General features: G+C 38.1%; 1 protein-coding gene across 8 annotated transcripts in view; it reads right to left on the bottom strand.

Annotated features, from left to right (window-relative positions):
* Nucleotides 1-1,312: 1,312 nt before the first annotated feature.
* The window catches only part of Clock (clock circadian regulator), a 74,514-nt gene continuing 60,673 nt past the window's right edge, over nt 1,313-15,153 (bottom strand). For 6 of the 8 annotated variants that reach the window (XM_051198320.1, XM_051198317.1, XM_051198322.1 and 3 more), the window contains 4 exons: nt 14,218-14,424; nt 13,410-13,615; nt 8,698-9,010; nt 1,313-5,929 (listed from right to left, as the gene is read on the bottom strand). In XM_051198320.1, the coding sequence (XP_051054277.1) occupies nt 5,747-5,929; nt 8,698-9,010; nt 13,410-13,615; nt 14,218-14,424 (909 nt within the window). In that variant the 3' untranslated portion in view covers nt 1,313-5,746. The remainder of the gene's footprint in view (nt 5,930-8,697; nt 9,011-13,409; nt 13,616-14,217; nt 14,425-15,153) is intronic. The other 2 variants (XM_051198321.1, XM_051198319.1) reach the window with 1 other exon arrangement.

Here is a 15,153-nt window from a genome sequence, read left to right as displayed (position 1 = left end):
CTTCTCCAGCTTAATCCACAGTAAAATAAATTTCAAAATAATTTTACAATTGTTTCAATTCCAGTCACTCTGGCTGACACATCCATTGCTTAATAAGGGAGTTTTTGGGGGCAATGTTTTTGCTCGAAGATGATTGTTTAGTCATACATCAACTTAAAGATAACAGTTTTTCCTGTATTTTAGCTTTGTAGTATTCTTAGAACCATTGTCAGTAATAAACTTGAACCAGTATAGGTTAACTCAAACACAAATCATTTGAATGTCATTTTTAAAGCAATGTCACAGTTTGTTTTCTCTCACGTAAAAGCATACATCTAAAAATGGTGTATTTTACCCTCCTCAGAGTCAAACACCTTTTGTGTAATTAAACTCCATTTGTGTCTGCTTCTACCTTAATTACTGTTCAAGGAGTCCCTGTGAGCTAGACCCTACCCGTCAGACTCCAAAGCCACGAGTGCTAAAGTGAGCAGGAAAGGTCCTCAACACCATGCTCAAGCACTGCTTTACTAGACAGTGCTGGCTATGGAGGCCTGGAAATTAACCGACTTTTTGAAGTGCATACATTGCCCAACTATATGTACTCGCTACATGGGTACAATGGTGACAGCTATTAAAAGACACTATTTTGCTAGCATTTCCCCACATAGGCAAAAAAAAAAAAAAAAAAAAAAAAAAAAGGCAGCATGCAACATGTGCCCTTGGTTTTGTCATACTGGCCTTTGTTCTTGGGAAGTAACTATACACAAAGTGCCCATGAAAAACAGAAGGCAACAAGTGACACTAGAAAAAGGTTAGAGTAAGGTAATAAAGCAGGGCTGAAAGGAGTTACCTTTTAACATTTTTTTCCTTAAATGAGTTCAGAGCAGGAGGGAAGTGCAGGGATGCTGAGGGTGACCCTCCACTGCCATCCTGATGTACAATGGATTCCAGTTACCTGTCAGAGGAGTCATTGGAGGAGGGAGCAGGATAACAATGGCCTCAAACAAAAGCCAGTTCTCAAGGACAAGATCAGATGCAAAACAAAACTGACCATAAATTAAACACAGACCAAATGCAGAGATACAAATATAAATAAATACACAGCCACTTACTATAATGATTGTCGCTTAGGTCAGCACCTCAGTGTTTGCTGGTGGTGTTGATGGGAATCTCAATAGCTTCCACAAACTATATACAACTACAATCTAGTTCACTGGATATTTCCTGGGGAAACCCAGGCAGCTTAGTATTGTTAAACACTCTTCTTTCAAAGTATTATTTGAGAAAAACAAGGAATGTAGTGCATGGCAACGGAAAAAAATATGCAAAACAGTCACGTGGAAAAAAAGAATTTTAATTTTTAAATATAAGTTTGCTTAATTTCTGGTGAGTTCTTCAACACTGTTTTAAATATCCTGAATTAGTAACTATACCAACAAAATTTACCTCCAGTGTTTCCACAGGAGACATTAAGACCAAATTATAGTTTTCTTCAACCAAAGCAATCTTTCTCAGTCCTTTTTGTGCAAAAATATTACAAGAGCAACTCAATGGAGACACTGAAATGACATGCCAACATTTCAGGACACATTTAAAACACTCAAATTCTTGAAATTACTGTATCCTAAAATATTACTACCAACCATTTATAGATTAGTTCTGTATGTCTACTCAGACAGATGCATATTCCTAGAGCTCTGAGAAGAAACAGGCTCATTGGTCTCTTTTGGTGTCCACACAATAGGCAAGATAGGTTTACAATAGTGTTTAAATGGAACTACGCATCTACAATCTCCCGACCCCACCACATTCAAAACAAAAGTCAGAGTTTATTTGGCTACCTTGAAATCACTCCCATAAACCTGCTACGGTTCACTGGCTCTATACATTTCTCAGAAATGTGTCATTTATAAATTCACCTAAGTGATGATTAGGGGATCCTTTAAAAACGGTTAATACCTAAGATACAAACTTTATCTAAATGGATAATTGCAATAAAGTGCTTATTACCTTTCAAATGATGCTTTTAAACTGTGGTATGTTGTTCTAAGTGTGTGCTATTCCTCCCATAAAGGATCCCCAGGCATGAGAGTCTCATCTCACCTGTCTCAAAAAGCAGCAGCTCTATCTTTTGGTAGGTAGGCTGACAATAGGCACATTACCCATGCGGATGAGGCTGTACTAGGGCTATGGCGGGGGGAGGGGGAGCTAGAAAAGTGGGAGGCAGGTGGAGGGTTCCTACTACACTCATAGTTATATACAAATATATTAAATATGCTATAAAAATAGTCAACTCTTTTCCTTTGCATTTTACTTCACAAGCTCCTCTTAGAATAAGAGTGTTCACTCAGTCCAGACATACTTAAAAGGTTTTTCTCTAATTACTATGAAAACGGCAAGTGCCTTTGTGCTGTTCCTTCTCCACCACTGAAAAATTCCAGTCAGCTCGTTCCTGGCAATATGCCCTCATCGATATTAATATCCAGTGTTTATACCTTCCAATATGGACTCCGTGGTGCTAAGAACAGGCCCACAGGTACTGGAAAGGTAGTAGGCTTGAACAATGTTTACCAACAAATCTTTAATCACCAAAGAAACAGAAAAACGAAATACTAAAAATGCTATCTCTGTTCCACTTAAAAAAAAAAAAAAAGCCTCAACATAGTGGAAACACTTTAACCCAGTAATATCTAAGTGAAGAGAATCTACCTCTGTAGACAACAGGATCCCTTTCTAAGGCCAGAACAAGGGCTCATCTCCCTCAACCCGATGCCCTTTATACAGCTGGACTGCTTCAGTGCTCCAAGGTTCAAGAGATTGCTTTAAGGCAATGACCAACCACAGCACACAGAACTCACTCACTCACTAATTTGCACATTGTTTTCTATCACAAACTACTCAGTCATTGGCATTCTTTTAGTAGTGCATTCCTAAGCCACGAGAAGCTGCTTATATTTAGGATGTAGCTTGGGGGAAGGACTGTAGTGCTTATTTGCATGCAGCTCCGCCTACCACATCCACTTCCCCTCCCCCCATAGTTACTGTTCTAAGGAAGGGAAGAGTACTTTTCCATGTCTGAGTTCTGGTTTGAAGCCATCCTCAAGAGCAGCTTTGCGATTTACTGTTCTTATCCCACATGATCAGCAACACCCCATGTGGAAGCAGCCCATAGCAAGGTACCTGCAGGGCAATGAGAACCTACTTGACCAGCACCCTAACAATTTCTTAACTAAAAAGTGCTGCCCAGAATTAAAATTTTAAAGAGCAGGGGACATTAGGGTTTATAAGAAACTGAGGAGTGTTTCTATTTGGTATCTTTTCATGATTTAGATTTGGGGTTTCAGTCAACAACTTTGGCTATAGAAAATGAAGAACAGGCAACAGGGGCAACAGGTGTATCTTCATCAGAATGGAAGCAGGCAAGAACAGTTTGCAATCCAAAGAAACAAAGAATTAAGGAGCTGAGAGGCAGCTGGTGTTGCCCAGTACAACTCTCCATGTGGACAGCAAAGTCAATGGCTAGGTGCTCCTTTATCAACTGCTTTTAAGCAGGAAGATGAACTATAAAGAATAGGAATTACATAATTAGTATGTTATATCTCCTGTTAGCTAAATCCTTATCACTAGGTATTGCCAAAAAATGGATGAGGCACAACTCAGATGGCATGGAATGGCATAAGATCAAGAAGGCAATTTGGAAGGGGAGAAAAGCAATTTCATCACATGTGTATAAGCTTGCATGTTTATGTATTCTCACAACTCTTCGGGGAATTCATATGAATGTCAGCCATTAGAACTCCATGATATGTTAGTTACTGACTGGTATCTAGCCACATTTCTTTTGCAGAAGGGCAGGTACCAATTTTCTTTGGTTGTTTTCTTTTTCACCACTAACTTTCTAACTTAACTGCATCCAGGTAAACAGGAAAACAGACACACTTAAGGATGACAACAAAGCTGAGGACAGATAACTGACTCCTCGTTCCCCAGAGTCCTTACCTAGCGAGTTTGCATTAGGTGACTTTCACTGCTGAAAACCTCTGTTGAGCAGCCTCACTCTTTACACACTTTCTTTTAAGGTCAATTCTAATTTGTCACACTTGTCCTCCCTTTTCTCAGTAATGTTTTATATCTATTTTCAATTTTTGTTCTACAATTGCAAATTTCATTATTAGTACCATAAAAATCTAAAAAAAAAATGCTTTTTAAAATCCATGTAACTTTGTTGGAGTTTATTACCTATAGAGTATGATATTGCCAGATGAAATCTTAATTCATGTTTAGAAAGCATGTGAGTTATACCATTCTAGTGTTTCGGTGAACGTTAAAGACAATTTCTACCCTCTTACTCTGAGCAAGTATTTACTGGTAATTCTTAAAGGACTGACTACTTTAAAGGAAGATACTAATTTGGAAACAATTCTGGGATCACATTAACAACTATGATAGTTGCAGCAGTCTTCTTGGGAGCTTGAGAGTAACACTGAGACCCACATGCTGCTAAAAATGTACTAAGGTTTCAAAACTGCTACTGAAACCAGACAATGAATTCAAGACGGTGAGTTATCACCTGAATTAAAATCAAGGCACTATGGGTTTTTTCCCCTCAAATAACCCTGAATCATTTTGACTAAAAGAAGCATTGAAATTTTTAAGGATAATAAAAAGATTCCAACAAATCCTAAAAGTTAAAATTCCCACCACTGAGAATGTTTAAAAAGTGCCTAAAATATTTGTGTGCAAATTTTACTCTTATAACTGAAACATTCTTGAAATCACTTTCAGGCTTGTTGAAAACCATTTACATAAATATTCCAACTACGAAATATATCAAAATATGTGATCAAACTTTCAACCAACCATCTAAAATAAAGCAGTGCAATTCTATTTTTTCAAACATAATTGAAAAATAATAAGGGATATTTCTGAGTAAGTGGAAATGTAGCAATAATTTAACTTGAAAAAAAAAAAGAAAAAGAAAATCCATCCCCAGCAGCACACTGTACCTCACTGAACAAACTGTGACATCACAGCCAAAGCACGAACAAAAGGTGCCCTGGAAAAAGTGACTAGAACACTATTATGTTGTAAACAAAATGAAAGAGAAGCTATTACCAGTTTGTACGTGGTGTCAAAATCTAATGAAATGTACTCACACCTGTAAGGGACAGATAATGCGTTCAAGCTGTGTACACAGTCTTTCTCTCCGTCTGTCCGTCCATCCATCCGTCCAGGCACATACATATCTATATAGCATCTATACAAAAAGAATTCAAACCTGCACAACATTCTGAAAGTAATCACTGTTCCATCATGATCTGAGCAGGGTGGAGTTGGGGGTGGGGACTACTAACTACTGGACTATCTTCATGGCAATCTAAGCAAACCCCTGGCAGTGGTGTGTCCTCTGTAACATTTGATACCAGGCACAGAACCACTAAAAGCTACCAACATTGTTAGTGCTTTTCTGATTCGGTAAAGGTCATGATAGTTGAGCTTGTTAACATTTGGCAATATACTCTTTATCCATCAAAAAAATATCTGGGCAAAGAAACTGTCAGAATTGGCCATGTCCCTACAATCATCTCCCACTGGCTGGTATTTAATGTACATCTGTAGCACTGGGCAGCATTTTCCTACCAACTAATCCAGGAACTGGAACACTCACTACCACCCTCACAGAACTACTAAACTTGTAACTGTTTGTCATCCAAGTAGCTTTCTGGCCATCCCCTTCCTCTCTAGTGTCAGAGAGGAAGTGTGTGTGCTACTGTGGCTGGACCTTGGAAGGGTCAGTCAGGCTGTCAGTCCTGTGCCGACTATGCTGCTGTTGCTGCTGAGGCTGGTGTTGCTGGTGATGTGGTGACGGAGGGAAAGGGCTCTGTTGTAGTGGGAAGGCAGCAGAGAGTATGAGCTGAGTTGAAGGATTCCCATGGAGCAACCGAGATGTCTAAAAAAAAAAAAAAAGAGTTATACAGCATGGTTCTGTGCCTTCCCATTGTTCATTCGCACGGCCTACTGTCCATAGGAACAAGAGTTTTAAATTCTCATTTTGTTTGCTAATCTAAAACTGTTTTTGGAAAACAGCAGCCTTACCTTCTTTCTGAAAGCTTAACAAAGTTTATTTTTTTTTTTTAAAGGAATTTGTGCTGAGACAAACCACATATTTTTACTTTATTTCCTATAGGCCCAATTTTTAAGCAGAAAACTGCAGCACAGTTATGTCTGTTAAGGCAGGAATACTCCCTGCTCAGACAGACAATGCCATCTGCACACAGGTCTGACTGCTGGTAAAGAATCAAGCAAATAGCTCCCTCCGTCTATAAAGTGCTTGTAATCCCAGTATGGGTGAAGTAGGGGCAGGAGAGTCCCTGGGGCTCACTAGTCAGCCAACCTAAGCTACTAAGTGAACCTCAGGTCCTTTTGAGAGCAGACTAAGGAAGAGAACCTGAGCTTGACTATTGACCTCCATACACTTGCACTTGCACACACTTGTGGACCCCCCCCCCCCACACACACACACCGGAGCAGTTTGAAAAGCAAGGCTTTTAGTAGTCTTGGGTTAACTTGAGCTAGTCCACCTGTAGATGTGTCTGCCAAACTGTGTACTCCCAGCCTCAGCCAGACACACAAGTGTCTACTATGCTGAGTTTGTACAGATATTATAGAAAAAGGCTAAAACTGAAGTCCTAGGTGGCTATGTGAGGTAACAAAATTCAAACAACAAAACAATCCCTCCCCAAACACAGAACGGTTTGCCATTACTAGTCTGACCCTGAAAGCCTCTGTTTTTTTTTTTTTTTTTTCCACCTCAGTTGACTTCTGGTTGCTTGTCTGTAACTCTGGTACAAAAAAGGGACTAGCTAAAAGAAAGGGAGAATGTTCAAGTAAAGCACTTCTGGAAAACAATGCACTTATTGCAAAATTAAGCTGAAGCTAGTATGGGTAAGTGACATTTGCACATGTGTATGAAGGAAACGTATGTACACAAACACAAGGACAGACCTAAACCTAAAGATGAGAAAACTTACCAAGGACCTTTACAATTTTCCTTCTTGATTTGTTACTTGAACAGTCTTTGCAAGACAAAGGGATTAGAACCCAAGTACTTTTTCAAACAGAGGTCCACTAGAAAAGCCAAGTTATGTATTTATTATCTAAATAAATATGTTATGAAAAGCACTGCCTATCTAATAATTTTATGGTTGTTCTTATGCTTTGGGGATGCATGTTTGTGGGGGGCAGGGAAGAAGAGGATGTCCGTTTTATAAATGTATTTATTGTGTATGGATGTGCACCTGCTAGATTTTACACGTGGAAGTCAGGGACCAACTTGTAGGAGTTAGTTCTCTACTTCCACCTTGTGGGAACTTGAGACTGAGCTCAGGGAATCAGGCTCAGGAGACTACACCTTCACTTACTGAGCCATCTCCCTGGTCCCAAATGTTGACTCTTTTTAAGGGCTTGTCTTCCTTGATATATTTAGAACACTGACAACTTAAGGCAAATCACATTTTTTTAAAGCTTTTGTCTAATTCTCACTGGTGATTTTATATGTTTCACCTAAATAATGGCCTAAGACTGGTGTTATTATTTGTAGTAATAACTGACCTAGTTATTAATTGTAGTAGTTCAGTCTTAAAGCCTGTGGGTCTGACTTAGCAATATTTAAGCAATGAGGCTGTTTTGTTATTCCACATTACCAAAATAAGTATTCCACCTAGCCCAGATGGGCCCTCATAGAGAAACCAAGGTCTTCCAATAGCAGAGTCTAGAAACCAATTCTGTTGGTTCTTTGTTGAGGACCCTGAGCCAGGAAACTTTCTTCTGGACCTACAGATAGGCAGATTCTGTACGATTTATCCACACGATATCTGTGTGAGTTTATCATGAATATGGATGTCTTATTATATTTGCTGGTATCATGGTGATCAATGATAGCTAGCTACATACTTTACAGTGTATTTAGCAATTTATATGCTTTAAAAAAAAGGCATGAAGTATGAACTATTATTACTTCTCAATTATCAATGAGGTTTGACAAGTTTAAGTTCTGTGCCAAAGGTCATGTGTATGTGGTATAGCAATTACTCAATTGAGGGCACCCTGACTTTAGTTCTAATCATAAACTATACTGCACCTACACTGAATTTCTCCTCTGACATTTATTTTTAACAAGAAAATTATGATAATCTGGCATAGTAGTACATAGTAGTACATGTAATCTCAGCATGCAGAGGCAGGAAGATCTCTGTGAGTTCCAGGCCAGGCAGGAACACATGACAAAACCACAATCTAATAAATTTAATCTGATGAATAAGGTAACTCCTAGGCTGACAAAGGGATCCTTTTTAATGTCCCTTCCCAATGAAGAGTACTGTTTGATGTATCTAAGAAAGAAGAACACAGGGCTTTTTACTACATTCTAGAAATACTAGCCTCAGAGAGAAAATAAGCTCAGTAAGTGACCTGATAGTCAGGAAGTAGGGCTGCTTACTCTAGCCAGAAGTTCAGATAACTAAGTGTGGCTAAGCAAGGCTTTAAAAGCTTTCCAAGACAAAGAAGATAAAACAGCCAATCAGGACAAGCTTTCTATTTCTGTAGATATTTAAACCCTACAATAAGCTTTTTACAGATTTTCAAAGTCCTTAACAAACAACTTACTTGGTTATGAAATAGGCTACCAGCTCAAGACAACTTCCTCACGGGGACATGTACCTGTAAAAACTGCTGTGGTGGCTGGGTCAGCTGAGCCTGAGATGGTTGCTGAACTGAAGGGAGCTGCTGTTCCTGGGAGCTCTGCTGCTGCTGCTGTTGCTGTTGCTGCTGCTGCTGCTGCTGCTGTTGCTGCTGCTGTTGCTGCTGCTGCTGCTGAGATACCGATAATGTCTGTGCCTGCTGTTGTTGTGTAGCAAAGGTAGGATAGGCAGTCACCACCTGACCCATAAGCATGGTACTTGGTACCATGACAGCCCCACAAGCTACAGGAGCAGTCACTAATTTGGTTACAAGTTGCTGACCTTGAGAAAATCTGTGAGAGAAAACAAAGAAATTGTGTCAAAAGGACAAAGCAAACTCAGTCAGCTAAATATTTATCTTAGATAATACCCAATGAAATAGTTTATTTCATAAAAGCATGTTCCTAGTTTCTGTTTTCAAAGAATCTCCTTGGAGGCTAGAAACATAGCTTAGTGGTAGAGTGCTTGCATAGCATATTGGGGTCAATCTCCAGCACCAAAAACAATTTTAAAGAACGTTTTCTTTGAGATATCAAAGAACAAACCATATATATATATCTGATTTTACAACAAAATGAGACACAGCAAACCTTTTTTTTTTCTTTCTTTTTTTCTTTTTTTTTTTTTTTTTTTTTTTTTTTTTTTTTTTGAGACAGGGTTTCTCTGTATTGTTTTGGAGGCTGTCCTGGAACTCACTCTGTAGACCAGGCCGGCTTTGAATTCACAGAGATCCACCTGCCTCTGCTTCCTGAGTGTTGAGATTAAAGGTGTGTGCAATCAAGGTCCAGCTAGCAAAACAACTTTTAAAGATATTCATATTCAAGATAATGAAGGACCTTTCATATCACATATAAAAATTAGCAATCAAGGTCCAGCTAGCAAAACAACTTTTAAAGATATTCATATTCAAGATAATGAAGGACCTTTCATATCACATATAAAAATTAGCTGAGAATGAAGAAGATCTAAACATAAGATATAAACTACAAAGCTCTTAGGAAAAAAAAAAAAAACAGCACACAAGCTTCATGATATTGGAATTGGCAAACAATCTCACTGACAATACCAAAAGCACAGGTAGGTAACATTAAAAAAAAAAAAAAAAAAATCAACTGGATAACATTAAGTTTAACCAAACAATATTCAACACATTTAAAAACTGGACAAAAGTTAAACCTTTTACTTCCAAAAAAAAAAAAAAAAAAAAAAAAAAAAAACCAAACAGCCAAGAGACACATTAAAAAAAGTCCTCACTAAACCTGTCATTAGAGAAATAAAAATTCAAACAACAATGGAAAGTCACTGTATGGCAATCGGGACAAGTATTACAGAGTAGGAAAACTACTTCTTAATTTGCTTTCTATTGCTATAATAAAACACCACAACCAAACAGCAGCAACACGAGGAGGAAAGGGCTTATCTGGCTTACAATTCCAAGTCACAGGCCACTGAGGGAAGCCAAGGCAGGAAACTGAGGGAGTAACTCAAGATGAGACCACAGAGAAAGGGGCTTTCTTATACACCCCAGAACCAAATGCTGGGGGAACAGCACTGCCCATAATAGGCAGGGCCTTTCCATATTAGTTATTCATCAAGAAAATGCCCTTCAGATTTGCTTACAGACAATAGGATAGAGGTATTTTCTCAACTGAGGTTCTTCCCAAAACTCTAGCTTGTGTCAAGCTGAAAAAAACAACAAACAACAAAACAAAAAACTAATTGGGACAGCCCTGTGACAGTTCCTTAAATAATTACAAGAATTCCATTTTGAGCACTGAGCCCAAAGCAAAATGAAAGCAGGGGCTCAGACACAAGTATGCTATTGTGCATAGTTGTATTTATTCATAGTAGCCAAAGTATGGAAGCAACCCAGTATCCACTGACAGGCAGAATAGCTAAGGAAATGCTACATACAGACGAATACTTAGCATTAAAGTGGATCCTGTGTGTGAAAACACAGACGAGCCCCAGGAATATTATATTAAGTGAAATAAACCAGTTACAAAAAGACAAATTACTTGGTAATTAATTTATACGTAGTTATCTTCAGGCAGTCAAATTTATATAAACAGAAACAGAATGGTGGTTGCCAAAAGCAAAAGGCAGAGAAGTTAAGGAGTTGTTTGATGAGTTTCAATTTGGAAAGATGAAAATGTTCTGAACATGGTTGAGGGTAATAGACTCAAGGCCACAGTATAGACACTTGAAAATGGTTAATAAGGAAGTTCTTGTTGTTTTAAAAATTTTCTATCTATAAAGGTTAACTTATAAAAATGGCAAGGTAAAAAAAATAAAATGGCAAGGTACTTAGAAGTTAAATATATGGTGGACATGGTTCATTTACTACAATGGCAATAATTCATGAGGAAATTACAACTACTACAAAATAATTTTTAAAAAAACTTTACATTTGTAGAAAATTATACTCAAGGTTTTATTTTATAAATGTAAGAAAAATGACATTTTCAGGATAAATCAAAGTGAAATTTATCAACAGACTATTCCTTCTGGCTATAATTTACTCCTGTTTCTTCTCTTCCACTCTTCTCCCTTCTCTGCCTTTTCTGTGAGATGGAGGTCACTCCTAACACCAACTTAACACTAACATGAAGACATGGCTATTTCAGGCAGAGGACATAACTGCAGCACAAGTTCAAATTCAAAACAGCACTAAGTTTAGTGCACACATGCACTTTGTCATTAATATAATCAATGTGACCAAAACATTTACTTTTGTTTACTTATTTTTGCAGCACTAAGGATTGAACCCTTTGCTTACACTCTACCAACAATCAAATCCCCAGTCCTTTAAAAATAACGTATAACTAACTCATGTCAGATATTAAAAATTAAATTCTGTAGTATGTAGACTTCAGGACCAAATGCATGGGTGCCAAAGGAAAATAAACCAAAGAAATAAAACACAAACTCAAAATTTCTACACAAATAAAGTTCAAAGAAACAATGATTACAGTCTGTTTTGTCATGGATGTGCTAAGTGCCAACTTCTTTGTCATGGTGAATAAACCCAGCAACTCACCAACAGATGTGCAAGGATTACTCTAACCACCCCTGGACCACATACATTCTTTAATCTTCATCTGGTGTCCTCACCTGGACATGTAGTTATTTTCTCTGCTATAATGCCTCTCTGAACTCTCCACACACAAACCTCATGCCATGTTTCTTTAAGACATAAGCCAACAAGCATCTCCACAAAGGTTTCCCTGACTACACTTTTTATTTGCTTGCTTCAACCAATAAAATTCATCTGCTCCCCTATAAAGTCTGACAAATATTTATCACACCAAATATATGTGAGCTGGTTATTCTTTTGAAATACGATCCTTCTTCCCCTGCCTGCCCCCCCCCATATATTTACAAATGGTTGCTAAAATGCATCCTCCAAAATGCATGTCAGTATTCTAGTTTAATGCCTTTCTTCTCAGGCTTTAAAATCATTTCTGGCTGGAGATGTACATCAATGGCAGCACTGTGTATACCTAGCAGGCAGAGAGGGCTCTGGGTTCAATCATAAGCAACAAAAACAAAACATCCACCAACAAAAATCAACCCCCAGAGGGCATTCTGATAGTGCATTCATAAGACTTCCCCAAGAATGTGAACACTAAGGTTGGACTTTTTAAGTTGAGGAAGCTGAGCTCCAAGGAACAACAGATTCTCTGCTTTCACTGTCTATATAACCTTGTAGCATCCTCGGTCTGAACATTATTGTTATCTGAAAAATCATAATATTCACTACAACAGCAAAATATGTAAGCAGTAGCACACATGTAGTGAAGGCAATAAAAACATAAAATGATTTCAGATCATGTATTTACTCCACAGAGATCCTAGAGTTAAAAAACAGCTTCCAAGCAAACTTTATTTATGCAAGAAATTGTTTCTAATTCAGCTACTCAGACTTATCACTCAAGACACAGTTGCTTAGTTCAAAGCACCTAAGCTCTGAAACAAACTAAGTTCACAGCCATCTCCTCTGCCACAGCACTTAGCCAAACTATTAAGAACACGCATTTTTTCACCTGAGATAAGGGGAAATGAAGGAAGATACCCATGTTTATTTTCTTAAAATGGAACACTTTGAAAAGAAAAAATTATCTACTACCCCACTATTGCTCTCTCAGGATCTTTACTAACACCCAAGCTGCACTTGTAAAGAGCCTGTTAGAGCCTTGTTGACAGTCAGTACAAAATGTAGTTTTATATCTGACAGCCCAGTTTGGGGTGGAAAGTAAATTTTGATGTTATTCTGTTAAGTCTTTAATAATAGATATAGTATTCATTTCAAATCTTAAAAGAATGGGTAAAGGAAGCAATAAAGGATGTAAAAAATAAAATTATTGGTTTTGGAGAAGAAAGTTAATACTGAGGAATGAACTGAGGGTCTTGTCCATGCCAGGCAAGTTCTGTTCTCCTGAGCCGTATCGCTAGCCCATATATGTACATCTTTATATATTTGTTTTCATGATTTTCTTTTATTGTGTCTGCCACATGCATGGTGGCACAGAGGAGGCCAGAAGAAGCCATGAGAACCTCTGCAGCTGGAGTTAAGGTGTTGTGACCTGCTGACGGTGAGTTCTGGGAACTGAACTCCTATTTCTGGAAGAGTATCTTAATCACCGAGCCCATACAGGTTGTGAAAAATAATAAATGAAGAATGACAAGCACCTTATCTGTCTGTCCTGAGTGAACGTAGTTACTGTAGCACTCTGTGTACTGTTCTGGGGCAGACTGGATGGAATCTGGACCATGCTCCCAGCCGCAGGCTGAGAGATCACCATCGTATTGTACAATGGGGCTGGGAGAGTACTTGGCGTCTGGTTCGGAAGAGATGTCTGCTGACTGTGTCCACTCATGACACTCTGTTGACTCTGCTGGAGAGAAGGATTTATAGAGATTTCCTAACAGTTATAGGACAATGGCTGACAGAACAGAAAAGGACTAGCAAAATCTATTATTCTGATAGAAATAGAGCAAAGACTGATTTGGAGTAGTTGACTTAGTCTGGATTCTTTGATGGAAGGTTAAACTAAGACTTTAAAAAGAGCATGGTCTTAAAAGGGAAGTAGAAAATGTACAGAGAAGATGTCTATTAAATGCACAAAGCAAGTCAGAAATGCTCACACATCTGTATGTTTTTCAAATAAAATAACAGATGTACACAAATTAGTTACCAGAATTCTATGGAATGATTAAACTTCTTACTTCCCCAACATTCTATTCAGTATGCTTACTACTCAAGACTCTTTTGGAAATCAAAGACTTTCTACACACAGAAAGCCCACACACTATAAGAAGCTGACATAATTATTAAACTATGTCCTTAAACCACAAAACTGGTATCAAAATATTTAATAGTTAACATATTCTCCATAAAATATTTTAATGATCACTGTCAACATTAAATGTTCTAATTTTTATTAAAATTTAAAATCTGATCAACACAGAGCTTTAAATAGGTATTTTAGCCAGTTACCTGAGTTGAAGTACTTTGTAAAGTCTGTTGTTGTATCATGTGCTGGCTTGTGGTGATATGCCCAGTATTCATTCCACTTTGAATCTGGCTAGCAGAAACAACTTGGCCTTGCATATTTATAGGTGTGAGTTGCTGGATATTAGAATTCCCAGAGGAAAGTTGAACAGAACCAAAATTCAATCCAGAGTTTGATTGCTGCAAAAACATCTTTGAAAATAAAGGCTACATTTCAATGAAATTTCTTTGGCAGGAAGGATCACCTTGTTGTACAAGCCCGAAGCCTGAGTTTGCTCCCTGATCCCACAGTGGAAGAAAAGAGCATGGTCCCAAAAGTTATTTTCTGACTTTTGCATATATTCTTCGGTACAAAATGCACGTTCTTGCTCTCTTCCTCTCTCCCTCCCTCTCTCTCACACATACACCCCTTATTTTTTTAAAGATTAATTTATTTATTATGTATACAATGTTTGTCTGCACACCAGAAGAGGGTACCAGATCTCATGACAGATGATTGTGAGCCACCATGTGGTTGCTGGGAATTGAACTCAGGACCTTTGGAAGAGTAGCCAGTGTTCTTAACCTCTGAGCCATCTCTCTAGCCTACACACCCCTTATTTTTAATTACATTTTTTGCAGGGGTGCTGGGAATCAAACTTAGGGGCCTCAAGCATTTTAGGTAAACACTCTGTCAATAAGCTACATTCCCAGCCTAAATAAGCTTTATAGAAAAAAGACCAAGGAGCAAGGAGAACACCAAAAGAAATCAAGCAAAAAGAAGCTAACAGCTATCAGCGCATTTCAAGTGAACAATTAGCAATAATATGATGGTACACACTCACTCACCCACAAAATCAACTCAGTGCTTCTCAAAGGGCTGCTGGGGCAGCTTTGCATTATCTGTCACTCAAAGTTTCTGACAGTATGCAGGATTCACCT

The sequence above is a fragment of the Phodopus roborovskii genome, unplaced genomic scaffold, assembly GCF_943737965.1.
Source record: "Phodopus roborovskii unplaced genomic scaffold, PHOROB, whole genome shotgun sequence".
NCBI lineage: Eukaryota > Metazoa > Chordata > Mammalia > Rodentia > Cricetidae > Phodopus > Phodopus roborovskii.
The sequence above is the reverse complement of the archived record's forward strand: the minus strand, read 5'-3'. Positions and strand labels throughout refer to the sequence as shown.